A 26,757-nucleotide genomic window follows, 5' to 3' on the forward strand; every position below is an offset into this window, starting at 1 on the left:
TTCAATTTGACTCGAAACTAGTGACGCCGTTACATATCTCGTCACAGGTGATTGTAACTAGTGACGTGAAATAACGCTCACGTCTAGTTTGTTGTTCCTTCTATTTTGACAGATTGACTTGTGTTCTTTTTCCGACGTTAGGCTGTAGAATTTAGTCGCAATGGTATTAAATCTTATGTTTTTATATTAATCTTCATATAATTTAGATGTTAAAATTGTTAAACAATACTACTATACTTTATTGATGCCAACAATTGTGTTATTTTTATACTAAATGTTCAATTACTGTGTTTTAGTCGCTCGTGATACCGGACAAGTTTCAACATATTCTTCGTATTATGAATACGAATATTGATGGCAAACGTAAGGTTATGTTTGCCATGACCGCTATTAAAGGTGTCGGTCGCAGATACTCCAATATTGTGCTAAAGAAAGCCGACATCGATTTGGATAAACGCGCTGGTGAATGTACAGAAGAAGAGGTATATATATTGTTGTTGCATAAAACGATTACTAGTATTCTATTTAAATGTGTGACAATTTCTTTATTAAATGACTAACATAAAAATAAACTTAACGACTTTACATCCAATTTTCATACATAATATAGTTTGATATTTATTTACCTATTACTTATTTCAGGTCGAAAAGATTGTCACTATTATGTCAAATCCTAGACAATACAAGATTCCAGACTGGTTCTTGAACAGACAGAAGGATATTGTTGATGGAAAATACAGTCAGTTGACTTCTTCTAACTTGGACTCCAAACTCCGTGATGACTTAGAAAGGCTTAAGAAAATCCGTGCCCACAGGGGTATGCGTCATTACTGGGGTCTCCGTGTGCGTGGTCAACACACCAAAACAACTGGCAGACGAGGACGTACTGTTGGTGTATCTAAGAAGAAGTAAATAAGTAATAAACATCTGCATTCTCTACATTTTGTTTTATTTTCCTTTATTTAAGCTAAAGCTAACAGTTACTAATTTTGTTTTATGTTTATATTTGTCTAAGATTACCATGTTAGTAGGATATATGACTAAAGATGTTTTTAAGTGAGGGGATGAGTGTAGACACCATCTTACATTTCGCTACACTGGTGCAGTATTGATAATGTCTACTTGGTGTGATAACCAGTAATATCTAGAAGTTTATTTTAAAAAAGGGCTAATGAAAAACAGCTTAGATTATAAATATCTGATGATAATTATATGAAAATAGAAGGGAAGATGCACCATCACACTGACAAATGAATTTCTTTTGGTTGAATCTGACTTCATTCTTATAAAGAAGTCTTTTCTTGAAGTTTTAGTGGTACAATGGTGAATAAGAATTTAATATTTTTATTACTTGTAAGATAGCAACAAAACTCTCTCATTTGTGATAGCTAAAAACTGCTGTACGTATCTTGAAGCTCAATCTTACTAATATTATATATGCGATAGTTTAGATGGATGGATGTTTGTTAGCGTTTGTAGCCTAAACGGCTGAACGGATCTCCATGAAATTTGGCACAGGTTTAGAGCATAGTCTGGAAGAACACATAGGCTATTTTTTAAACCCGGGAATAGTTATGGTTCCCGTGGGATTCATTAATTTAGTTTTTAATGTTTACTCGATCATTCTGCAACGGTACAACATATCTTATTTAAATTTGGCACAGATATAAAACAAAGTCTGGAGTACACATGAGATAAGCTTCATGCTCGAGAAATGTCCGGTTCCCGAGGGATACGTAGCTTTTTGTCATTTATATAGTTCGTATGTTTTCTTACCACGCGGACGAAGTCGCAGGCAACAGTTCGTTAGATATAATGGGAGAATAAAAAACGATACATCTTGAAGCTCAATTGGAAATAATGGAAGGAAGAATAAAAAACGACTAGTATTTCAAATTAAAACAAACATTTACTTGTTCTAAAATTTTTTAATTCAAAAAAATATTTTCTTAATTCATAAGAATAAAAAAAAATCGAAATTTTGTGATGATTTATGTAAGCATTTGTTTGATTTACACAAAAAAAATAATTGTATTTACACATTCAGCTATTCATACTGGGCTATTAAAACCATCATGTATACACCTGCAAGGAGAGCCATTATCTCTTTTACTGATTGTGAAAACTTGTTATTTGAACCTTCCAACAATTCTGGTATAACCGATACTGTTGCAATATAAATAAATCCTCCAGCAGTGAATGGTAAAATAAGTGATGAAACCAGACCATCACTGGAGCCCTGAAGATAGATAGATATCACTGTACCAGATATAGCTCCAAAGGCTGTTAACAATTGTAACAACATAGCTTTTCTTCGAGAGCAACCAGATTGTACAAGAATCGCAAAGTCCCCAATCTCATGTGGAATTTCATGTAACAATATAGTTATGGTTGTAATGTATCCTATGCTTTGTCCAGCTATAAAGGAAGCTCCAATTGCCAATCCATCTGTAAAATTGTGGGTAAAATCAGCAGCTAGGTTAAGGTATCCTGCAACTTTGATTTCTTCCTTCTTAGATTTATTTGACTTCTTTGATTTGTTGTCATCTTTTTTCTTGTCTGTGCTATGTGAATGTCCATGGCCTCCACTGAACAAACGCACTGTTTTTTCAACAACAAGGAATGTTATTATACCACCGAGTACTCCAAGACCAACTGTCATGTCATGAGGTTCATGTTGGCCCTCTTCATGGTGACCGTGACTATGGCCATGTCCATGAGAATGTCCATCATCATGTGATGTAAGAGCATGTGGAATCAAATGCAGAAACGCATCGCCAAGAAGTCCACCAGAGGCAAAGGACAGCAGTATCTTTAGCAGTGGCTGTTTCTCAACACTTCCGTCAATTGGAATAAAGAATAAAATAAAAAATGGAACTATACTTATAAAAATAGTTGAACCTAATGCTCTTACATATAAATCATAGTCGATTTCCGGAGCTTTATCTTGATTCACATTTTTTTGGTTAGCACTTGCCGAGTATTTGTACGCCGGAGGTTCGTTCCCACTCGAATGTGAGTGCGAATGCGAATGACCTGTTACTATAACAACTGTCCATACTAAAAGGAAACATAAAAAATACATTTTTCTTAAGTACCACATGATGTTTAGTAATCTAATATCCTTTTAATTGATAAACTTATCAATATTTAAGACTATATGAAGGAAATAAAGGAAAGAATACTTTTGTATACTTGGCCAATATATGACAGTTTGACATTGACAGAAAAGTTACGTCGTGATAGGCAAAGAGTAAAAATTGGAGGGGCAAGGTGCTCGTGGCTCCAAATGATATTACTGAAATTTAAACATTGGTATCATTTCTTAGCTTAGCAATTCTAAACACATTGTATAAAGTGGTCTTGTAAATTTTTACGCATCTAAAACCAGTAAGTCATTTTCATATTTCCATCCAAGTCTCGTTGCGTTTCAACAATGCTTGCTTGTCGGACGAGTTTACGCATGGAACTTCTACGAAAATTAGGCATTTCCGATAGCTCATCATCCATCTCAGTCGGAGGTTGTGTAAGTTCTAATTGGTCTAGATTTTCATAAGATTCTGCCTCCGCCACCGGTCTGTTTAAAAAAGATATTCATATTATTTATATTACTTGTTTTCTATCATGTCATTAGGCAAGTATGATAATGGATGGCTTATTTCTTATATTTGTGTATCATAGCAGGTATAAGAGAACATGTGTAAATATCTAATCATAAGCAAGTCCGTAAGCCAATAGTAAGTTACGCCCTTATCGAAAAATATTAATAAATAGTCTTAACCTTTGGCCACCACATTTAAAGCAGTCCGCATAAGTCCAGTCTTTTCCAAATTCCTCACCCTCTTCTGCTGTCTGAGGTAATGATGTATGCAGTGTTTCTGGTAACCGTAGCGCCGTTAACCCCCCTACCACCGACACTGCTCCCATTACTACTAAAGGCAATACTAGGTTACTGGATCCCTGGGAAAACGAATTCATTATGCTAATGATGAGTAATGCGAAGTTTAATTACTTAAGTCTGTATATACAACAAAAAGTACTTTATACACTTACTTAGATGAAAAAAATACTTACTAAATAATTAATAAAAGGTATAATGATTAAGCCTAGGCCCCCAATGTATGCGGACGTCCCGATCCCAATGCCTCTCAGTTCAGTTGGGTAAAGTTCACCGGCATATGGATATATTATCAAAAATGATGCGGAAATGAAACATTTCGATATGAGATACAGGATGAGAGTCTCCGTTTCTGCATCTGTAAATATAATTTATATGGATTGATAACTTTATGCTTTGTTCAAAACCTGTTGTGAGCCACGTTACACAAATAGAGAGTTAGATAAATTTTGATTTACCATTTGGGAGCAGCACCGTGACAATACAGAAGATACCACTTATAACCATCGACAAACATAATGGCCATCGTCGTCCAACTCGATCCATAAGCACCCAACAAACAAGGTAGCTCGGTATTTCAACCGCCGATGACAGAAAGAAACTCACATATTGATTGCTACCTATTGCTGGTCCGTAGTAACTTAAACCGACGTAAACCATTTCTGAGGCGCACCAATTAAGAGTGATCAAGCATGTTTTGAGTCTCATATTAGGAGTTCGACATAAAGCAAACATGCTGGCCGTCTCGGCTTCTTTCTCCCCGCTCATAGCTTGCTCCAATACCTGCCGTTGGATTTTATTTGTATACTCAACAGGCAACTCTTTACCATTTACTCTGGCAATGGATTTCAAAATTTTATTTGCTTCTTCAAATCGTTTTCTCATCAGCAGCCATCTCGGTGATTCCGGCAACACAAACCAGTACAAGTAGTATAAGAAAAAGGGCACGGACGTTGCTAACGCGAGGGATCTCCAATCTCGTAACATGTACGTTACACCAGATAATAAAACTAATCCCAAAGTATAAAATATGCATGTCATGACCGTCACAAACGATCTATAATTCGGTCCAGCCAATTCCAAAGCTAAAATAATTAAAAAAATATATAAGTTTTCATTTTTACTTTGCTACTACTCCCTAGACTTTTTTTTCAATTTTTGTTGATAAAATGACATAGCTTACAAATTATAAATGGTATTTGGTATACGGCTGGTATAGTCAGTCCCACGACTGTTCTCGCAAGTACCCAAAACCAATACTCATGTGCATATGCTGTCATTAAACTGCCAATGAGGAGGGTAGTTAGACAGGTAAAAAAGGATTTCTTGCGGCCAATGCGATCGTTCAATATTCCAAAACTGTATACTCCAATAGGCCCTCCAACATTTAGGGCCACCAACCCCAAAGTTGGGTAAACGTCGAAGTCGCAAACTAAATCGAACTGAAAAATAAAAATAAAATGAAACATAAATATGAAGTCGACATACAAACAAATGTTTAATAAACTGAAACTTACGTCAATTACTATGGAGGATTTTACTTCTGATTTATCGTACACGTATCCATCAAAACATGGCTCCATAGGCCAACTTGTGTTAATTTCAATTGTTTTATTTGCAGATAATATTTCGGTCCAATTAACAGAATACCGTGAACATTTCTCAAAAGTGGTGTTATCGTCTGCCTAAAAATAAATATAACAATCAGATCTTTATTATTCGCTCAATAGAATCTCATGGTTGGTTGTCTTACGTTATTTTAGAAAATACTGAGTTAGGAACGGAGGCCGCGTATGAAATTTAGGCATCGGTTTCATTAGAAGTTATTGGGTAAAAATAAGTACTGGTGTAGTCCATAATTGTTTTTTTTTTATTCGAGGAATTAAATTTAAGTAAAGTTCTAAAACGTTACATTAGTAAATTTAAAGTTTATAATTATGGAAGATGAAGACAAGTTTCCACAATTTCTGTTAAATGCACTTTTTCGAAGTTAATATCAATGGAAACAAAGTAACATTTTACAATTTTAGTTTTAAAAATGCATTATCTTGAAAGATAATTGCAGTGTGTAAGAAACTATGTCAATACACAAGGTTGCAAATGCAACAAGGTGAAGGCACAAGGACATGTTATTTCCTGTAGATTTCGTCTTTTGCAACATAACGAGATTCTCGATTTGAGATGTACAGGTTGCTTCAGGATGCTTTTCCTGACTAATTAATAATTTGAGTAACTTATGATTCTGTATTAAAATAATTTCAATAAATCCAATTAAATGGAAAAGATGGAAAATCCTTAGAACTTATTGCTTAACTGAAAATACATAAGTTTAGTGCCAATTTTATTGTTTTTTTCTTGCTATTGTCGTTTACACTAAATTGACTTAAGAATATATAAAAATAGATTGTGAAAACTAGAAAATATCTTTAACTTAAAATCGTACAAATATACAGAGCAATATTGATTGTTGTAATTTACCTAATTATTAAAAGTAAAAAAAATAAATAAATAAAGTGATCTATAGTTTTACCTTACGTGGTATAGACATTATTTTCCGTTGTTCTTCAGTTAGATTGAAATTTTGTAGTTCCGGTACTCTGCACCAGTGGTCTGGTACATCCGTCATGAACAGTTGATTGAAAGCGCAAAAGCCGCACGGCAAGCAAGCGGGCAAACACACCAGCCACAACAATAGCTTCTGGTAGATACCGAATTCACCGATCTTTGGCAATAAATCATCCAGATCTATCGGATCGTCGTTATCATCTTTTTCCTTGATAAACGAAAAAACATTAGAAGCATATACTCGAACAAAAAAATTAAACAAAAGTGAACTTCCATTTTTTACAAACACAATTTCAACACGCACAATATTTTGATAGCAAAAAATCTATAAAAAAAAAAACAATTTAAATACCGGCATATTTTCCTGACTACCGTAATTATTGCCTTTAATGTTTTTCGGCATAATATCGCAATATTCAACATAAACTAGGTCAAACTGATGTCCATTCAATACTACGGCCACTGGAATACCTTTCTATTGAAAGAAGCCATACATCCTTAATCTAATTGATGAAACGTTCATGAGGAAGCAAGATTAAAACGAAGTTTCGGGGCGGTTTTAATTTTTTGTGTATTCGGATTTAATAGAGTTTGTTCTCAAATATGTATATATTCACACCCTTTTACTTTTATGGTTTTTTTGGGACTAAAATAATTACCGAAAGTTGTAAGTTTTTTTAACATCGAAGTGGACCATTTTTCGTTAATTTTTAAATACATGAATAGTAAAAAACTCTTCTAAGAGTAATATTTGCCTTTTCCTCTACATAAAGGTTTAAAAAAAATCGGTCCACCAGAGGCGGAGATATGCGGCAACATACATAAAAAATATACAGACCAATTGAGTACCTCCTTCTCTTAGGAAATCGGTCAAAAATTAAATACGCTCTAGGTTTTGTTAAAGTATTTTATTTGTGAAACGTAGATAAAATTGATACAAGTAAATAAAACTCTTATAGACATAACTTATGTTTTTTACACAATAATGAAACTGCGAAAATTGTCTTACGAACATTAATTTAACATTTAAAAATTGCGCGTATCCACAACTTTCGTTGTACAAATATCCAACAGTCTCATTCGCACACCGTCCACAACAATAGTAATAAACATTAAGGTATAATTAAAATAATGAAATATTTTCATACATACATAACATGTATCAAATATTGGGGTACGTGAAAATTGACTTCAATGTATTATAAACCTACAATTTGTAAAAATGTTGTGCACCAATGTTTTAATTTAGAATGATACTGATCTAAAAATTTTCAATTTTTACTGTACAGCGTAGGAAAATATGTTTTCGCTCTTTAAAACGTTCGACGGTAGATAATATTATATATAAAAAGGTTTTATTATTACATACAATACGTCACCGTTTTACAGTTTGTGACATTTTCATTTTCACTTTTATTTTGGACTCCACATTATTCTAAACTACATATATTGTTTCGTATTGGTCGTGGTAATCATTAAAAAGAGAAAGACTACTACAACTTTAATAAAAGCATTCTTTTATAAATACATTAAAACATTATTTTGTAAATTTAAATTTTAGAGAAAGAATGTTTTCTTAAGATATATAAAATTTCGAATAAAATTTAACAAAAACCATAAAAGGGAAACAGCATTTGGTAACTACACGATATATTTAACATTGTAACATAAATTATAAACATTTTGCCTAAATCGTTCAAAATAATAACAAGTCCAAAACCTACAATATGCAGGTTTATTTTCATTTCGTGATCCGAACAACCGATTTTTTAGTGGACTCAAAGATATTCACTCTCACATCATAAAGAAGTTTGTATGTATTGGTTCCTAAAGGGGCCTTTCTGCACTTTATGTCTCGTATCGCACATATACACAGCATTAATCGTATTCTAGCAAACCAAAGTCCTTACTTATAAGTAAATACATGGTTTTGTTCGTTTGTACGAATGTGGTACGATATATGATATATTTTACAGGTAATGTGGTAACAGAGTTTCAACTTTTCACTTTAATATTTATGTTGCATTGGTTTTTTCAATGTTTGATGTTTTATTCAAGGGAAATATGTACAAAAGAGGCGTTGTGATGCGAGATGGGGGCGCGGTTGCGCCTCTCGCCGCCGCTACGTCAGCAACTTGAAGAACATAATGCCCAGCGAGATGTTTATAAACAGTACTAAGATAACCAGCTGCTGTCGCGAGAACCAGTCCTGGAAATAAACAATATTCATTAATGCTATTTAAAAAATACTACTCACAGAATCACTTTTCACATAATTTAAATCAAGAGGAAAATCTCGTTGAAGTAGTTGCATCTTTTGCAAGAAGTTAAGTACTATTGCACAGTATATATATTTACATTTTTAAGAAGTTGCTTCAATAAAAAAATGTAGAAATTACAAATGATATGACATGAATGTCATGCAAATGTATCGTGATCTATGATGAGGATTTTTTTACATAAAGAACTACAACTCGACATTGTTAAATTAGTTAAACTTTGTAGGTATAGTCAGAGTTGCTTCTGAAAGAGATTGAACTAGTCTCCGAGCTCAAATGCACGACAAAATACATAACGTCACGATGTCCAAAACTAGATGACCCTCAATAGTGACCTGCACTGCGATACATTTTGATAAATTTTATGCAAAGCTGATACCCAAATAACACAGATAACGTTACCTTGACTTGCGGACTGACTAAATACAATAGAGGGTTAGCTCTGAGTTTCTCTGTCTCCTCGTGCATTCGGCGCACCTCCTCACGGCGCGCCGAGCCGAGCGCGGATACCTCCTCCCGCGACATCCCGCCGTCAGCCCGCGGCAGCGCCCCAACGTCGGGTAACGACTTCTTGCGCTGCAGGGTCTGTGGCGTGCTCAACATCTGCCACACAATACGTACGTTTAAATACTGCTCAGGCGAACGAAGATATTTAAATTTTCGAACAAGGAATCAACCCGCAAATTGCACATCTAAAACTTGTATCTTCGCACTATGTAGTTATTTAAAACTTAGTTGTTAGTTTAATCCTACTACGATAAAATTAGAGTCTTTACTACTTAGTGTTATTTTGAAAATCTTTATCAGGTATAGGTCGAGGCTTAAGTTTAATATAATCGAAGTTAGTATCATACACACAGAGCTATCGATATCCAGAAGCACTTGAAAATATTACGAATTCTTGGCATCGGGTACACATTACTAAAGATAAGCTGTATTCATTTTGTAAGCAAAGAGGAAGACATTAGAAGATCAGTATTATATGTTTTATTGCTTTCAACATTAGACAGACGCTATATGAGTTGTAGGCTAGGCCTTCGGATATATCCGAATATCTTTATAGTTTTGTTTACGGTTCGGATATTTTTTTCCCTTTACTAGGTACACCCCACGAAATTAAAAAAAAATATTAGAGCAACGATTGGGTAATTTGTTTTAATGTAATAATCGCGCCGGTAATGTACATATTATGTAGTATAGACTATAGACGTGTTACCTCGACGTATAAATTACCTCGACGGGAGGTACATTGATCCAGCTCTCGGAGGCCCGCCGCGCCAATATAGCCGGCGAGCACATAAGATCATCGTCTTCATCTTCTTCCCCTTGATACCACATCATCTTTAACTATATAACTATATGTCTGTTACTTTATTATTGCTTTACCGTTTTCGTAAAATTTTTGCGAAAAATTAGCTTTCAATATTTTTTTAATGATTTAGCAACACTATAACAATCTATTTGTTATCTTTTATCTGGTATTGATTATTTTTTCTATTTATATATGCAACGAGATGATGCGCGGAAAGCCACTGCGAATGACTGTCTCGATTTAGAAATAGAACGGGCTGAGCGCTCGTCGCTTCGCCCGCCGCCCACCGCCGTCCGTCGTCACAAAATATCTACGCTATACACAGATGCACGATAGTACCTCCTAGCCGGTTGTCGAATCACGCGATAACAGTGGCAAAACATAACCGCAACTATTTTGTACAGAAACTATAGAAACAATTTTTCGGATCCTATTATTTTAACACCATAATAGATAGGTACCAAAAATGTACATAATACACATCCTCGTCATTTTATAAAAAACCAAAAAGGTACTTTAAGCATATAGCGTTTTCATGGAAAGAAAAACAGAAAAAGTTTGGTCAGAATTTTTTACCCAAAGGTTCTACTTAATTTATGATTATATCTTATGAAAACAGAAGTAATAGTCTATGGAGTTTATTTCAATGTCCTCCTTGATAACCCAAAACATGATCCCTAAGTGCTACGGTTAGCTACGAACCTGCCTACGGTATAATTTTAATGGGATATCTGTTGTTGTCTTTAGTTTTTACTTCCATTTGTCTCTGTAAATTTCAGCAATCTGCATCAAAGTGTAAATTTTCAGCCAGATAAAACATTTACGCAGTTCTCTTACAGCAAAATTGCTTTGGATTTTGCAACGAGACAAACTTCGTCTCTTACAAAAGACCAATTAGGTAGCAAAGAGTTGCGCGTACAACGGAATAATATTAAAAAGCAATTAGCCGTGTACCACTTGTTTCGTTCAGACCCATTTAAAAGCTCTAGTTCTACTAATGTTATTACGTGTTGCATAACAATGCGTAAAAAAGTTGAAATATAGTTGATATGGCTATTGTTCCTCCAGAAGACCTAAACTTTTCTTCATAATCTACGAAATCTAAAAAGCCTGTGGTTTGACGTGTAGTTAAGATATGCAATGTTACGAATGAAAATGAATACAAATTAACTAGCATTAACGTGCAACACTATAAGAAGCAGAATTATTTACGCTTATAATATGGATTATCGATTTACTGAAGTATAAAATAAAAACATAAAAATCGTCTTTTAATTTTTTTGTAATTGATAAAAAAAATTGATATCGTAAAAAAACATATAATTATGGAGTAGGGCATCGAATGGGCTCCAGAAACATAGGACACTAAGTAAACTGATAACTAGGTACCTAACCTAACCTAACCTACCGTATGGTAGGGTTTCGTTTGATGCGGAAGGTGAAAGACCGCGCATTCAGAAAGCCATAGGGGAAGGAAAAATTACAATTTGCTTGAACCTAAAATGCGGTTTGCTTAAATAAACTTAGTTAACGTATCTTTGTTATTAATTATTTTCTATGATTATTTAGCATTCTCCCTCGGTGAAGGATTTTTTTTTTAAATCGGCCCAGTAGTTTTTGCGTGAATCAAATACATACTAAAATCCAAAGAGACAAATCTTTCCTCTTTACAATATTAGTATAGATATGGCTTGACATATCACGTGGGTACTGGTACGATTTTTTAATAAAAATAGTCAAAAAATAAAATATGGTTTGGTTTGTTAGCTACATACTTGCCGCTTGCGGTATCAATTATCTTGTTATCTTGTTAATAATAAAAATAAAGTAAGTAAGCAATAAGAGTATCAATACGCAGCCACAAGTAGTGGAAGCCAACAGGTTTAGTTAAAAGGCTTTTGTTATTTTTATGTCTGGTCCCCTGTAAAATTATCAAAACTTAATAAAAATCATGACCGAGTTTGCTATCTCAGTATGAAAGAAAATAACGATGTGATTATATTTTTTAGGTGTACGTAACTTTTATTCATGTAAAACTAAACAACGATGAGCTCAGAAAAATCTGGCTAAACGTTTTAAAAATAACACAATCAAGCGGCCGTGACGCTGTCCAATAATGTTCGAACTCAAACATTTTTACACCTCATGTTAATCTTCTATAATTAACGAAATTAAAATAGAATAGTAGGTTACTCATCAATTGGTACATTCCTTAAAAATATTGTCACGGATACGACAACACAATGATTTAACGAAACATATTGCAAATATACAGCTTAGATGTCTTTCCATCAGGCTAGAAGAGGTTATGCCGTATTCTTATATAGGTATAAGTTTCTTCATTTGTCATGTAAATTACCTTGAACTTTGAGTATTATAAAAGTTATCGCCTTTTGCTTGTATTGATGACAAAACTAAAAAATGATGATGTTATTGGACGATTGCTAAAATGAACGCATGATTTTTATGATTCATGCTATAAGACTATGAACGTTGATAAAATGTTAATATTCCACTTACCAGCTGTACTATCCCTTTTAAGATGTGTAAATATTTGACAAATCTTACCTTACGACCTCCGCCTCCTCCGCCCATCGGCGCAGGCGGGGGAGGTGTGGGATTTTGTGCCACGTATAAACTCTCAGTCCGTTTCGGTTGGTAAGGTGATGGTGTTATTTCTTGACCTAGCGTGCGTTTCCGCAGGAGCGAATCCTCGAATCCTTGTGGCTCCCTTGATGCCGCTCGGGAACCGCGACCGGACGCCAAATGTCCGTTCCCTGCGGGAGTCGCCGCACGCGAGGGCGGACGCGACGATGACAGCGGCTGGGGTGCTATCGATCCGGAGCGGGATACCCCGCCGGGCGGCGCCGCCTCCACGGACGGTTGACGTGATCGTCTGCCATACCGGTCCACGCTCGAATCTCTACTGGGAGGTCTCTTATAATGGTCGAAGTAATCTATAGAGGGACGTGCGGTAAACGGACGGGGCTCCCGTTCTCCATTCACTATGTCTTGCTCCGGCGGCAAGTTTTGCTGGCGGTATTGTTGCTGATCAGACATAGGCTGGCGATACATTGGTTGATCGGATTGTCTGTATACTTGTTGGTCTAAAGGTCCTTGCTGGTAGGCCTGAGGTTCAGGACCCTGTCGGTAACCTTGAGCGTCGACAGCAGGACGTTGGTGATCGAGTGGTCCCTCCGAATGAAAAACTCCGGTTCGAAGTTCATTTCGACCGTAGGACGCCGTACCGGGATCGACGTAGGTGTTGCTTTGTGGGTCGTTTGTCGGTTGGGCGAGTATACTTTGTCGTCGGATAATTCCATGAGTCGGGTTCCATTCCTGAGGAGGGGCACGCTGGTTCATCGTTGGCCTAACAGATGGTCTTCTTCCTTGGTTGAGGAATTGCTGAGGTGTTTGGTCTATACTTTGTTGTGGTTGCAAAGAATCCTGTCTACGATACGTCATAGAAGGAGGTTGTGGCCCTCCCGGCTGAGGCATTCCGTATCCACTCATCGGCTCATTCGTCATATACTGTCTCTGTTTGTCCTGAATTTGAGCCGGTGAGTTACCCGGAGAACCCCAATCTTTGTTAGAATTATAATATGGGTCGTAAGGAGGCCCAAGCGCTCGGTCGTCGGCACCATAATTAGTGTTATTAGCTAGTCGTGGGTCCATAGGTGGCATCGCTTTAGGATATTGCGTTGAGGGTCTTCTCGAGTTTATAGCGTTAGGAATTTTGTTAGCTTGAGGAAGCTGTGAATGCGTCGGAGGGATATGATTTGGAATGCTCTTTCCTTCTAGGATCTTTTCAGAATCTTGTAAAACGGGTGCGGGAGTTTGCGTTTCATACGCCTTTTGTCTATATCGGTCTCTTAATCTTATTCTGTCGAAGCCGGGATGTTTGAAGTCCGGGGCGAATTGCTTTGCAGTTGTTTGCGCTATATCACAGTCTTCCTTCGCCTGGTCCGCTGACTCGTCCGCCTGCTCCGCCTTACCTCGCGCTGTAGCCGTTCTGCAATTATATATTCTTGTTTTACTTTAAAGTATTTAACATATTGTTTTGTTATAGTAAATTCCTTTGCGAGAAGAAAACATTAGCTATTAAGGAAAGTCTTTATCAAACGCAGGAGCTTATTTACTGTCTACATTAATTTGGGTTTTGGTTACAATTTCAATAAAGGTGAAAACAACGTTTGTGTAGGTAATAGGTATGTTTATGTGGTATAAAAATAAACCAATGATCCAATACAAACCTAGAGATTGCAATGTCGGCCTTTTGTAAAGCTATTTTGGAGGCGCGCTGCGCCGCGTTCACCGCTGAGTCAACGCGTTCCCGGAACTTCGCCGACCGCATCAGGAACATGTGTTTGCGCTTCTGACTCGTGATGAGCACATTGTTTTTGTATTTCCCCTCCTCCCTGGTGCCGTCGCGGAACGTCGTCACGCCGTAGCCGTACTTCCTGTTGGCGAGCCATTCCCCTTCGTAGCGGAGGCCGTCGGTTCGCTCGCAGACGCCGAAACCGGTTCGCTTGTCGTTCTTCCATTCGCCCATATATGTTTCGGTTACACTCGGGTCCAAGTGCTCATCCTGGAAAAAAATTACATAAAGGTCATAAGCTAATTCTTTATTTTATTAAAAGTCGATCAGAACAATTAAAGGATCATCAATGTAATACATTTGTGATAATACACAATGATCATTCAGTTTAGTTGGTGAGGATACAGTTCCAATACTTCCGATTCTTAGCTGACTGGTGTTTATAAAGCATATAATCCAGATGCTGTCAATATTGCATACCGAATGTAAGAGATTTTACACACATAAGCGGAACACACCTCTACAATAAAGCTGGTGTTGGAGTGCGTGTGGTGCGAGCCGCGCGTGTTGGTGGAGTGCGAGCTCTCGACGGACGAGACCCAGGAAGAGGCCGAGCCCGCAGAGCCGCCCGACCGCACCGAGCCCGTGCCGCGCTTGTCCAGCTCGCCCGTGCTGCGCCGCTTCCGGAAGTTCTAACAACAAAATTAATGCTCAATAAATAATTGTAGTTAAACTTACGCTTATACGATTACTTCAAGGTGTAGCGATTTAAGTTTGCCATGTAAAGCGAAAAGTTATTGCATTTTTGCATATTTCAATTTAATTCAGGTTTAACGCTATGATGATACTTTATTTTGATAGTTGATTTTGTGTAAAGTCATGGCAGAAACATACATAGTTTATATCTACTATTTTTGAAATCTATTAGGATAAATAAAAGGTCGACAATAATTGTACGGTACATACGGGGAACAAGCCCTTTTTAGTTTTTTCGACGATAGAGCCTCGTCTGCCAGCCGGTTCATCAGAGCTCTTCTGCAGCACGAAACCACCCCGAGCGTCGTCGACGCGCAGGTTACGGCGGGCGGAGGGGTCGGGCGTGCCGAGCGCCTCCACCAGCGAGGACAGGGAGCCGCGGTCGCGCGCCCCGCCGCGGTTGTGCGACGCCAGCCCGAATGGCGCCGACGTCCGCACGCCGTAGCCATGCCGGTGGCCTCGCATCCATTGCCCTTGGTATGTTCCTGCAAAGAATAATGGATATATAAGACTTTGATCCAACATTGTAAGATAGTTAGAGCTTTCATCACTGTATTTTCAGTTAGAAAGAGTTAATCAAAAAAGTAAGCTCTAGTTTTATCTATGTTTTTGTCATAAGATGATGGCTCAAAAGAAATGTGCTATATGGCTAGCTAATACTTCATCATCATAAATCAATCAATTCATCAAAAATCATGTGCCTATGCCAATTGATCAAATCTGTCAGTTAGTTTATGTTATAGGTAATTTATCATATTTTTTAAGATTAACATATTGATTTTTTTTGCAGCAAATTTATAAAAAGCACTTTGGCCCATTTGTACTAATTTTGACCACATAATATCGTAATATTCAGGATTATGGAGGGTTATCTTATATCATAAGTCGAGGATAAGTTGTATCAACACAACGTGACAGCTTCCAATCGAAAATGCATTAATATTATCACGATATTACGTTTTAGCTTTTCGGGCGCCAAAGGTTCATTATAGTTCATTTTTAGTGTGATGTTCTCATACCGTAGCAAATATAAATTAAAAGTTCCTTGCTACGCGTGTCTCTACGCCATATTATTCGGCATAGAGTGTTCAATTCAATCCAATTTTAAATCGGCCCGATTTTAAAAGCCAATTGTTATTTCGAGTCTTTATCGTGTGACTAATTATGTTGTGCTAGTATCTAAAACCATAAATTATGATCGTAAATAGAAGGGAATAATTAATTAGTAAATTAGCGATCGTTCATTAGTGGGTCAGTGTAATGACTGTAAAGATTTTTTTATATCGGAATTAAATAAGCTGTGGACGCGATTGTGTGTCGGTGCGTGGTGCGGGGTTGCGGGGTGCGGGCGGGGAGCGGGCGGGGGGCGGGCGTGCCTGCGCTATATATAGGCGCGAGGGCCGCGGCGCGGGGCGGGCTGCGGCCTGCAGGGCCACCTCACTCGCATCATTCACACACTAAACTGCTGAAAAATCTTCATCCCGATACAATATCCAAAAAAATCCCAACCGACCAATCAACGGACCCCGCCTACAAATTGTTTACTACCTCATAGCGTGATTCTGCTACAATCACCGTGTATTTCTTTACGCATTACTAATTCTCATAAAGCTATTTCCTGTTAAAAGTGAAGTTTATTCAAATTCATGTTGATATAGCTAATGACTAATGACCGGTGATATTAAAGGAAAGGAATAACAACATCGCCTCTCTTTTCATGAATGACAAATCTTAATGCGGCCATGACTCAACAGATTGGCGTCAAGACTTACGTGACGTTGTTTTATGGTGTTGCACGAACAGGGCACGCATCCATCGTTACGTAGAATTTAGCATAATAATAATATAAATCATTCTTTATTATTAATATAGGCATATATTACGAGTATTACTATAATACATGCGGTTGTTATTTCTGTACCTAAATGAACCATAACACGGGTGCTCGTACCGACTTTAAATATTCATTTTGTTTCCGCGTAGCAAACATTGCGTAAGCTGAAAGGTTTTCTTTTTAGCGCAGTACATAATGTGGGTCATTTGGTGATATTCACGATGGTATTTAACATTTAGACGATTAGGAACTCTATATTTATGTCTAGAGTACACATTTTGACTTTAACGTAAATAACAAAAGCTTAAATAATGTTCTCAGGAATGAGTAAGAAAACTATTCGCCGACATACGTTTGCTTATCCGTCAGTACGTTACGCAACGTTCGTGAAAATCTTTGTGGTTTCATTTCAAATTGTTCTGTATAATAATGCCATGGTCGCGTGGATTAAAATGTTTTCGTTGATATTTTTATAGTTTGTCGCCAAGAATGAGTGAACTGACCTCCGTCCGCGTATGTTTCGGATCCGTATCCGTCTTGGTATCCGTTGGCCCATGTGCCCTCGTACTTGGCATTACTGGTGGTGCTCTGGCGCACGCCGTAGCGGCCCTTGCAGCCCTGTGTCCACTCGCCCCGGTACAGCCATCTGTCCCGCGTCTCCACGCCCAAACCATGTCTCTTGCCGTTCTGCCATTGTCCCTCGTATGCACTGCCACTGTAAACATTTAAATTACAAGCATAGTTATAAATGGTTTAAAAAGGGGTCTTTTTGTAAAAAATATACTGTACATTTTTCCTTAATGTTATTTATATGCATTTCTGATATGCATGTGAAACACCTCGTCCGCCTAAGTATAAACTTAGGATAATTTTTGGCAAGCACGATTTATATACGACACCGTTTGAATATCTATAAATATTAAATCATCGAATAAATATTTTCTCGTTAAAAAAAATCCGGAAATATAATTAAACTGCTTACAAAAGGTATCACTCCCTTTTCCTGTGTTGCGAATTCCTTTAACAAACAAGTATCTTGACCCATGTAGAACTTTTAAGTCGTTCCAATTTTTGTACTGTTAGCATGTAGGTACCTACTAGAAAGAAATCAAGTGTTTAATACTTTCTCAATTATTGGATATCTACAACAAAAACAAGAGATTTTAGTTTATAAAATCCACTATATGTTGGAAAAACAAGCCTGGCTACAGTAAAACGCACCCATAAAATAAGTGTCCTTTGCCAAATCACTTATACAGAAACATATAGTGATCGCTATTTTATTAAAGAAACTTAAATAATAATAGGTAAGTCTTCACCTTCTTATCGGCACGACCGCTTCTCCACCTCACCCTATACGTCATCTCAGTCATCACTCATCATTCCCTTCTTGATCATATCACCTTTCACGCAATCCATCCATCTCTTCCTAGGTCTACCTCTACGTTCTCCTTACATACATTTCATCCCGTCTCATAACATGCCCATACCATGCTAACCATTTACTTCTTACCTTCTCTACCACTGGGACTACTCTGAAACTTCCTCTAATATACTCATTTCGTATCTTATCCATTCGTATTCCCCACACATCCATATTACATCATCTTACATCACAACAGCAGGTAACTCTTAGGAAAGATTTTTCATAACGTACACTCATTGTAAGAATCTTATGAAAAATGAATAAGTACAGAACAGTAAAGAATTACATCACGTCTAGTTAATGTGAATATAATAGAAAAGTTTCTTACGTAATCTAGTAACGAGTTAAACATATTTAACTCAAGCGCGAAAAGTAAAGCGCAAATGGTGACGTAATATCATTTCCAACAACGATTTTCAGTTCTGTTAAGGTTACCGCAGTTGACCTAGACATGATAATGACGACGGGCTTGATTGAAGTTCACTCTGAATTTTAATTGTAGTCGAAAAACTAACATAGACAATTCCAAAAATAAATGTTATCTTTAACCATAAATAAGGCAGGCGTTATTTAGAACTATACATACATAATATTTTTTATTTGACACTTTCATTAACTTTAAAGGTTAACTAAAATTTACCAATTGCTCACTGATTATTGATAGAATTGAATCAATTAGTTGGATTCTGTTAAGAAATGTTAACTTATATAATCCACATAAATTAATCGGAAAAAGTTCTACGACTTGCTACGATGTTTTCGTAACCATTATGTGAAAGTGCTACGAATGTTTTGTACTAAATATGGTGCCGTTTCCTAATTATTCATTTAATGTCGTAAAACAATTAATTACATGCATATGCATAACTAAATAAATGTTAAACTTATAATCTACGAGTACTTCTTATAAAATTCATTACAGCTTTTGTTTTTAGGTTATTCGGAGAGAATTACAATTACCTATTAAAACAGTTCCTTTATAACGGACGACACAACGATTATAAAGAACCTTTGTTTGATATGCGATAAATGGGAAGATAGGTATTTCTTCGTATTAAACTTCTTTTGATATTATTGTTTATTGTTGGAAAATTACGACATAAGACACTTGTGTTTATTAACGACATGTTTTTTGATGTTCATATTTTTATTATTAAATTAACATATATTTTCCTACTTTAAAAACTATTCTGTTATATCGATATCGTAATACAATCGCGCTTTAGGATTTTTATACGAGACTTGGCTAACGTTGTGTTAAGCCTTGAACTTTTAGGTGACGCTTCAGGATTTAGGAAGGTGCAAATCAATTTAAACAGGTATCGACGTTACGTCTGTGTAGAAACATGTCTTGTTTCTAGTACTAACTTTACATGGCCACCAATCAAATTACAGATGCAAATGTCATGTGGTTACATGCAAATGAACTGTGAATATTAATAGCAACGAATTGAGACTGACGGTAGTTAACACAAATAACATTTTAAAGGAATATTACTGTCTGTGTTTACCTCTTGAATAATAGTATAGTTAGTAGTTTTATTCTCTATAATTTGTATCAAGTGATGTGAACCGTTTTATCAGTGACATGAATTTATTAATATTTGTAATGAAATAAATCGTGTTTGCATATAAATATGAGTTGAGAACAACGTCAAAATTCCATCGAGTTTTTATTAGTTGCGGTAAGATAATGGATCGGTCTGTTCTGCACATGAGTAGTAGCGGACCGAACAACTCGACCGACCTCTATTTATAACGCACCAGTTACACATTCTGGGGTAGCGTAACTGAATATTGCAAGTCGTACCAACAAGCGTGAGCCAGACTAACCTGACACGCCCAAATTGAACATGAGTCAATCATTTACGTTTCAAATCTGCTTAGGATTTACTAATCAATCGTATTCTTTACAATGGCAAACGATATCTTTGACGAACGAAAATATACTCTGTATCTAAAACAAGCTTGCCGCGTGTGACGTGGCTGTATCTACACACAACTCATTAGTCATTAATACGTTTGTATGTGTTAAGTTTTCATAAATGTTTTGGTGGAATTATTCTTACGTAATGCGCTCAAATATTTAATATTACCAGGCTATAAACAAAGTCGATAAAAACGAAAGGTTTGCATAAAGCTCCACACCTAAATATTTGCTTGAAGGTAAACAGTATATAGGGTAGAATCGTATGTAAACAATATGAATACTATCAACATCGAAATACAGCTCTGCTAATAGTCTCCAACAATTATTTTTTGTGGCATTATTATCTACGCATTATTCTATTGTTTATGTGTTAATATACTCTCTGAAATACGTTTTAAGCTCACGGTTAGTAAGACTAAGTTTACCCGAGGGAACTTCGCGCGTGCACGCAATTTTTTAGTTAGTTATTTATAATTCATCCTGTTTCATCAATGATTTTACGGCTTAGAGTACATGCTTTAACTTCACCAGTTAATTTACGAATTCCCGTACCAGTACAGTTAGCCGAGCCCCTGTCATGTGGATGACAATGAAATGTGTTCACAAGTGGAAGATTGGAATTTTCTACACTAAAATATCACGATTAGAAAGAGCATTTTCATAACGCCCAGTTGTAGAAATACAATAATCTATCTAGATAGTTAGTATTTTATAAAAATACTAGCTTTCGCCCGCGACACCGTCCGCGTGAAATTAAAAAGAAAAAACAAAACTGATTAGCCTATGTGTTCTTCCAGACTATCGTCTACGTCTATGCCAAATTTCATCTAGAACTGTTTAGCTGTTTAGGGTACAAACTCTAACAATCATCCATCCACCCATCCATCTATCTAAACTTTCACATTTATATTATTAGTAAGATTCTCTCTAACTTCTACAAAAAACATCAGAGGGTTTGAATCATTGTGTTTTCTTTCAAGTGTGATGTGATTCATATTGTATCAACACGAATTAGATATGAAATCATACAAAGTCTTGTCAATTATCGTATTTGTAAAGAAAGAGGAATGTCTACGAATCTTCGTAGACAAAAATCATATGTATCCATGCTCTACATTTTACATGCATCGTTTTTTTTTATTTTTTTTTATTACGAGAGATATATGAATCTTATGAGTTCAACGGTACTCAACTTCCTAGCTCACAACGTAACCCAATTAAAGAGAAATATATCAAGAACCAACCTCCTTGGTCACAGTAGGCAGTGTTCCATTGTAAGGAAAAAGGTGTCGAGTATTCACGAGAGTTTCCTGAGATTTTAGTCAGTCCATTTCTGTAATTCACAATTGAGGAAAAACGAACTTCAAAACATACTTAACATTTCTCATACTAAATCTACATTAATTGTTACCCTTAGTGAGCATTAAATGTCTTTTAGTGAGGCAGATCTATTATTTTGACCACGGTACATAGTGATCCCATATATGAATTCTTGATTTACACAACGTTATATAATGTTGCATTATACAGAGTCTACAAAGAACAGATAAGTAAAAATGACAAAAAAATGCAATTTCTAATCAACTTGTAATATTTTTAAAGACGCAAGTATGAGTCTAAAATAAGTTAAATGCTTCTTATTTGCAAATATGTATATTGTATCATTTATTCCTCATGAATTCAAAGCAGACAACAATAAAATGATTTAAACAACATTGATATCAATTCAGCACATTTACGATTATGAGTGCGTCTAAAATGCATCAATGGAAACCGAAAATAGGTCAAAAGTTTTGCATGGCTTTTACAAATCGATGCAGCATCTGTGTCTTATATGCAGAGATTATGTTTAACAAGGTTGAACATTTTTATTAATTACGTGTCTTTAATTTGTATGAATCAGTCTGGAGTTTTTGTCCCCAAAAGTTTTATGGACTTTCAAAATCAATTTAACTGCATGAAACTTTTATGAACATATCTTTACATACTTTCAAAGCACGACATATTTTATTTAGTATCTAAGTAAAATTTTAATTAATTTCTTCTTTTACGATGTTATAATATGCTTCTAAATAAATTAGTAAAACAATAAGCAAGAATTAGTTAGAACGAAACCTTGACTTAAAATTTTTGGGTGACACAAGTAATGGGAGAGAGCTATAAATATTTTTCAATGCGACTCAGTTTTAACTAAAGATCGCAGGGAAACACTGTGAGTCATTGACAAACATAAATTTAGTTTATAACTTTTTCATAAAGACGAAACACACAAACATGTAAAGTAATTTTATATTAAAAAAAAAGAAATATATTACGGTCAAATAAATACGATAACACCTCTAATGAGTACAAAAATGGAAAAATTATCCTAGCAATAAACTTTTCCCCAGTGAAAAGTTAAGGACGTACTAACGGATACTGATTTATTTAAAGTTTAAGTGAGTATCGAACTTAATATGGCTGTTTTTGTACAGAACGTTGAGATTATAAGACAGATCGAACTAGAATATTCTGTGAAGATTTTTAGAATTAGTTACGAAAATTAGAAAAGTCAGTAAGTTCAAAGTCATGTGTAAACCTACAAAAGCATTATTTTATATCTACTCTACATAACTAATGATACCAACAGTTATAGAGCTAATCCATTTTAGTAATTTGAATAATTATTTGCCTTATGTATTTAAGGTACCTAGATATTTTTGAGAGACATTCTTTATTGTAGAGTCCGAGCTGCCATAGAATTAGACATAGGATACGAGAAGTTATTATCATTAAAAAAAAATAAAAAGCATCTTTTACTATTCTCATCCCCACTACCTAAAAAATAGCATTAAATTAAGCTCCGCGTCAATTTTGAACTGTTTCCAATTTCCTCGTTTTCGTTGAAAGTTTTTGGCACAGTTAATAGCTAACCTATAATTTTTATTTTTAATCATCATTAACTTGCTTTATAGGATAACAATTGTTTAATTAAATCCAGATACATCTTACTTTCTTACTATTATAATACTGTAAATTCAAAAATTTGGATGGACGTATAGATATTTTTTATAACGTATTTCCATTATATTTGTTATAACAGTTAAGGGGTGGCCTCTACAATTTGTTATAGATAAAGAACATAAATTAGAACACATACGCTACTAATTAAGTTTTTATTATATCGCACAGACGGAGTCAAGAGCGACACGTAGAAGTGTAATCATTGTCGCGTGTTTGAATCAATGTTGCGATTACTTAACAATAGGTAGCCGTCTCATACAGTAGTTACAGCAGGTTACCACTGCTGTAAGACTTCTATTAAACATATCAATGTTCCTTTCATTACCTTAGAAAAAACTAAGACAATAATATGTTTTAAAAATAACGTTATGGTAGTGGAATACCACGGTTATACTCGTAATATGTGTACTTTGAAAAAATATTGGTTATCGAAGGTTGTATCAATGTTGTAACTAAAGTCCCTATAGAGGCCGTCATTTGCTTGTTTCAACTAATTGTTACTATAACCACAGATATCTATTTTTATTTCATATGAGCCCTTGTTACGTATGCATGAAATATTGAGGATTTTCGGCGCTGTTCGCGCATTCTATTAACCTTCTGTTTATTTAGCATAATCAGAGAGTTTCATTTTTAAATTGATTTCAACATTTCTTTTATCTAGTGCTAATTACGTTACCACCATCTGGTACTATATGAGAATCTTTCACTGTTGTCAAAACTATCCCATAACACTTAACTTACACAGACAATTTTTGTGAAAAATCCAAATTTTATCTTGTCGAGCAAGTTAATCACCACGTTTTTTTTCTATTTTATATTTAAGATGTAATTGTAACCATGAAGTGAGATCCGAGGTTCATGTTACGTATAAAATTACAAACATACTCAAGTACAAGTACATGGTCAACTTCGTAACAAATGAGTAGACTTAACGTTTTCCATTTGCAATCATCGTCTTTCGGATCTATTATTTTTTTATAGTTTTCTATATTTATTTTTATAAAATTCATATAGCTTTAAATAAAAAGTAGATGTAGTTAAAAACAGGTAAGAATGAAGTCCAGGTGGCTCATATCCGGATAGGGCATTGACCCCAGTAAAGTGGGTTACGTTGAAGCACACGTTAGCTGTCAGATATTAAAAAGAAACCCCAGCAGAATCTTATTAACCCGCAGAGCATTAAAGAGATAAAAAAAACAATTGTTATTTGTTGTCATGTTACCAAGTATTAAAATTAAATTGCAAATACTTTTATTTTACTAAGCTTGCGGAGAATTGTTAAGCGCGTATGCTATGGAAATTATATTAGCAATTCTAATACCAAACGTTAATACAAAGTTTTCAATTTATTAATATGAAATTAGTAATTAAAAAATCAACTATGTAAGGTATGCTTTTTCGAGACAGAACCCTACTATGTTTAATTTTGCTTGACAACATTCGAAACAATGTAAAAGAAAAATGCTAAGAAAAACAATGTATCCAACGTTTGCTTTTCTTCCGAAATGAAAAAAAAATAGGCGATATAGTTTTCAGCGTTCCTTCTGATTACAATTTCTCCCACCAGTGTATTTCTTGTAATTCAACTATTTTATAAAATTTGCAAAAGCTCGTAAAGCGGTAACTTGACAGCGTTAACCATGGAAGCGAAAGTAAAAAGTTTCGATCTAAAAGAATTATTATATTGTTACTAGGTAATTTGTTATAGTAGTGGATGAATTTAATAGTCACATGTCTGCTCTCGTGACTAGAGATTGAGCAGCTGCAATATATTGCCCTCAATTGCGATTAATATGTTCGAGTTTTGTTTCACGTCATGTTATTGAATCTTAATGGATCCGTCCACAACAATGACAACAGGTCAATTGACGTCGAGGCCGAGGTGTTGGTGTCCTGATACCTAGCACGAATATTGTTATCACTGTGTTATCAGTAGCCGCAGATCGATATGTATAATTTCTCTGCGAACGAACCATAGACACTTTCACCGCCGTTACACGCGTTTTCTAGCGAAACACCGAACTCAATTATTAATAGCAGACTATTTTTGGAGCGGCTTCGGACGCGGATTTCGGGCATGTGCGACGCCCGGGATAAGACACTATCTCACCTGGGCCAGGTGTAGACGCCGGACACCTCGAAGCCGAAATGCCAGGAGCCGGAGTAGGCGCCCTGGCCCTTCGGCCCGGTGCACACTCCGTGGCCGTGGGCCTTGCCGTCCTCCCAACCTCCACAGTAAGTACCGCCATCGTCGAAATCGAAACGGCCGCCGTTAAGGCCCCGCTGCGGGGGGTTTCCGCCGGCGGCGTGCGCGGTTTCAGCTGGCTCGCTCGGCTGCATCACGCGGAACCGTGGTGCCGCGGAGGGGAGGGCCTCCCGCGCGCGCCCTCCGCCGAGCTCGCGGTATAAATAAACATCAGCTGGGCATGTCGCGCCGTGGCGCGCCGCCGAGTGAACGCAGCGCCGGTCCTGCGCGCGGAGCACTGCCGCCTCGGCCGCCCGCCGCCCGCCGCCCGCCGTCCGCTGCGCCCCGCCCGCCCTGCGCACTCTACCACATAGCACTCCACACTCCTCGATCCGACTGCACAACTCTACTCATCTACTCTCAGCTGGAGCGGCAGCTTCAAAAAATCGTGCATCCGCAGATTACTTTATAGCATACTACTTCATTGAATCGTTGTTATCACTATCATGCTTCCATAATGGACGAGTAAATTATTGATCATTGAAAAATGATTCATTTGAAACATAAAGCTGTACTCAATGATATATTTTCAAAAATTTACGTGAAAACGATGAGTTATTGGTATAACTTCATACCACTTAGTTTATGAGTAACATCATTAATGCCTTTATTAAGAAATATCTCAACAGTTTTATTATAACATCTAAATAATTACTTTTTGCACTGTAGACTGGTGTTGGTGTTGATGGAATTGTTAATTAGTGACATCAATAACCTTCATTAATAATGTAACGAATATTAAGAAAGAAGTTACAAAAAATAACATATATTTTATGCTTAAAAACGAAAGATGCCTTTCGATTCATCAATAATATCAATGCATCAATAATATCTACTATTATCTGTTAGATACTGCTAAGTGAATTACAATCATTTAAAAAGATACAAACTAGCTGTCGCCCCCGACTTTGTCTGATCAGAATTTAAAAAAAATGTTAAGTAGTCGATTTTTCCAGACTGTGATAGACATGCCTCTCATGAAAATTCGTTCAGCCGTTTAGGAAATACCGTCTAACAAACCTTCTAACCTAAAATACAAGCTTTTGCATTTATAATATAAGTAAGATAGGTAGTCAATTTTATGCCCTGGATAAACTTGGCCAGTACAATCGGACAGTTGCGAAAGCCAGTTACAAGTTGTATGGACCACTGGTACCAGTTAGCGTACACTGTGCCAATTGATTGACA

General features: G+C 36.2%; 4 protein-coding genes across 4 annotated transcripts; 1 reads left to right on the top strand and 3 right to left on the bottom strand.

Moving 5' to 3' along the window:
- The first annotated feature begins 55 nt into the window (after window positions 1–55).
- On the top strand, window positions 56–939 carry LOC106099900 (40S ribosomal protein S18). The gene is made up of 3 exons (XM_013278589.1): window positions 56–163; window positions 297–482; window positions 643–939. The coding sequence occupies exons 1-3, from the start codon at window positions 161–163 to the stop codon at window positions 910–912; spliced, it is 459 nt and encodes a 152-aa protein (XP_013134043.1). The 5' UTR covers window positions 56–160; the 3' UTR covers window positions 913–939.
- A 1,036-nt stretch (window positions 940–1,975) lies between these two features.
- On the bottom strand, window positions 1,976–3,204 carry LOC106099497 (protein catecholamines up). Its single transcript, XM_013278058.1, has one exon. It carries the CDS (start codon window positions 3,101–3,103, stop codon window positions 2,048–2,050), a length of 1,056 nt encoding a protein of 351 aa, XP_013133512.1. The 5' UTR covers window positions 3,104–3,204; the 3' UTR covers window positions 1,976–2,047.
- Window positions 3,205–3,304: 100 nt separating this feature from the next.
- Window positions 3,305–6,539, bottom strand: LOC106099496 (organic cation transporter protein). The gene is made up of 7 exons (XM_013278057.1): window positions 6,429–6,539; window positions 5,416–5,583; window positions 5,082–5,340; window positions 4,357–4,983; window positions 4,075–4,256; window positions 3,782–3,960; window positions 3,305–3,577 (listed from the first exon to the last, which is right to left on the bottom strand). The coding sequence occupies exons 1-7, from the start codon at window positions 6,522–6,524 to the stop codon at window positions 3,382–3,384; spliced, it is 1,707 nt and encodes a 568-aa protein (XP_013133511.1). The 5' UTR covers window positions 6,525–6,539; the 3' UTR covers window positions 3,305–3,381.
- Window positions 6,540–7,356: 817 nt separating this feature from the next.
- Window positions 7,357–25,756, bottom strand: LOC106099876 (junctophilin-1). The gene is made up of 7 exons (XM_013278557.1): window positions 25,435–25,756; window positions 17,466–17,677; window positions 15,339–15,613; window positions 14,891–15,064; window positions 14,308–14,642; window positions 12,623–14,066; window positions 7,357–8,672 (listed from the first exon to the last, which is right to left on the bottom strand). Exons 1-7 carry the CDS (start codon window positions 25,662–25,664, stop codon window positions 8,586–8,588), a joined length of 2,757 nt encoding a protein of 918 aa, XP_013134011.1. The 5' UTR covers window positions 25,665–25,756; the 3' UTR covers window positions 7,357–8,585.
- Between the last annotated feature and the right edge of the window lie 1,001 nt (window positions 25,757–26,757).

The sequence above is a fragment of the Papilio polytes genome, unplaced genomic scaffold (genome assembly GCF_000836215.1).
Source record: "Papilio polytes unplaced genomic scaffold, Ppol_1.0 DF824102.1, whole genome shotgun sequence".
In the NCBI taxonomy this organism is placed as follows: domain Eukaryota; kingdom Metazoa; phylum Arthropoda; class Insecta; order Lepidoptera; family Papilionidae; genus Papilio; species Papilio polytes.

Excerpts from the sequence above, each read along its gene's own strand:
- LOC106099497 (XM_013278058.1), bottom strand. The coding sequence starts at position 3,103 with ATGTGGTACTTAAGAAAAATGTATTTTTTATGTTTCCTTTTAGTATGG.
- LOC106099496 (XM_013278057.1), bottom strand. The coding sequence starts at position 6,524 with ATGACGGATGTACCAGACCACTGGTGCAGAGTACCGGAACTACAAAAT. Across the intron at positions 3,961-4,074 it reads TACCTTTTATTAATTATTTA|GGATCCAGTAACCTAGTATT; the intron begins GTAAGTATTTTT and ends TCGTTTTCCCAG. Across the intron at positions 3,578-3,781 it reads TTTAAATGTGGTGGCCAAAG|ACCGGTGGCGGAGGCAGAAT; the intron begins GTTAAGACTATT and ends TTTTTTAAACAG.
- LOC106099876 (XM_013278557.1), bottom strand. The coding sequence starts at position 25,664 with ATGCAGCCGAGCGAGCCAGCTGAAACCGCGCACGCCGCCGGCGGAAAC. Across the intron at positions 17,678-25,434 it reads GGCGTCTACACCTGGCCCAG|TGGCAGTGCATACGAGGGAC; the intron begins GTGAGATAGTGT and ends AAATGTTTACAG. Across the intron at positions 15,065-15,338 it reads CTAAAAAGGGCTTGTTCCCC|AACTTCCGGAAGCGGCGCAG; the intron begins GTATGTACCGTA and ends TTTTGTTGTTAG.
- LOC106099900 (XM_013278589.1), top strand. Across the intron at positions 483-642 it reads GTGAATGTACAGAAGAAGAG|GTCGAAAAGATTGTCACTAT; the intron begins GTATATATATTG and ends TACTTATTTCAG.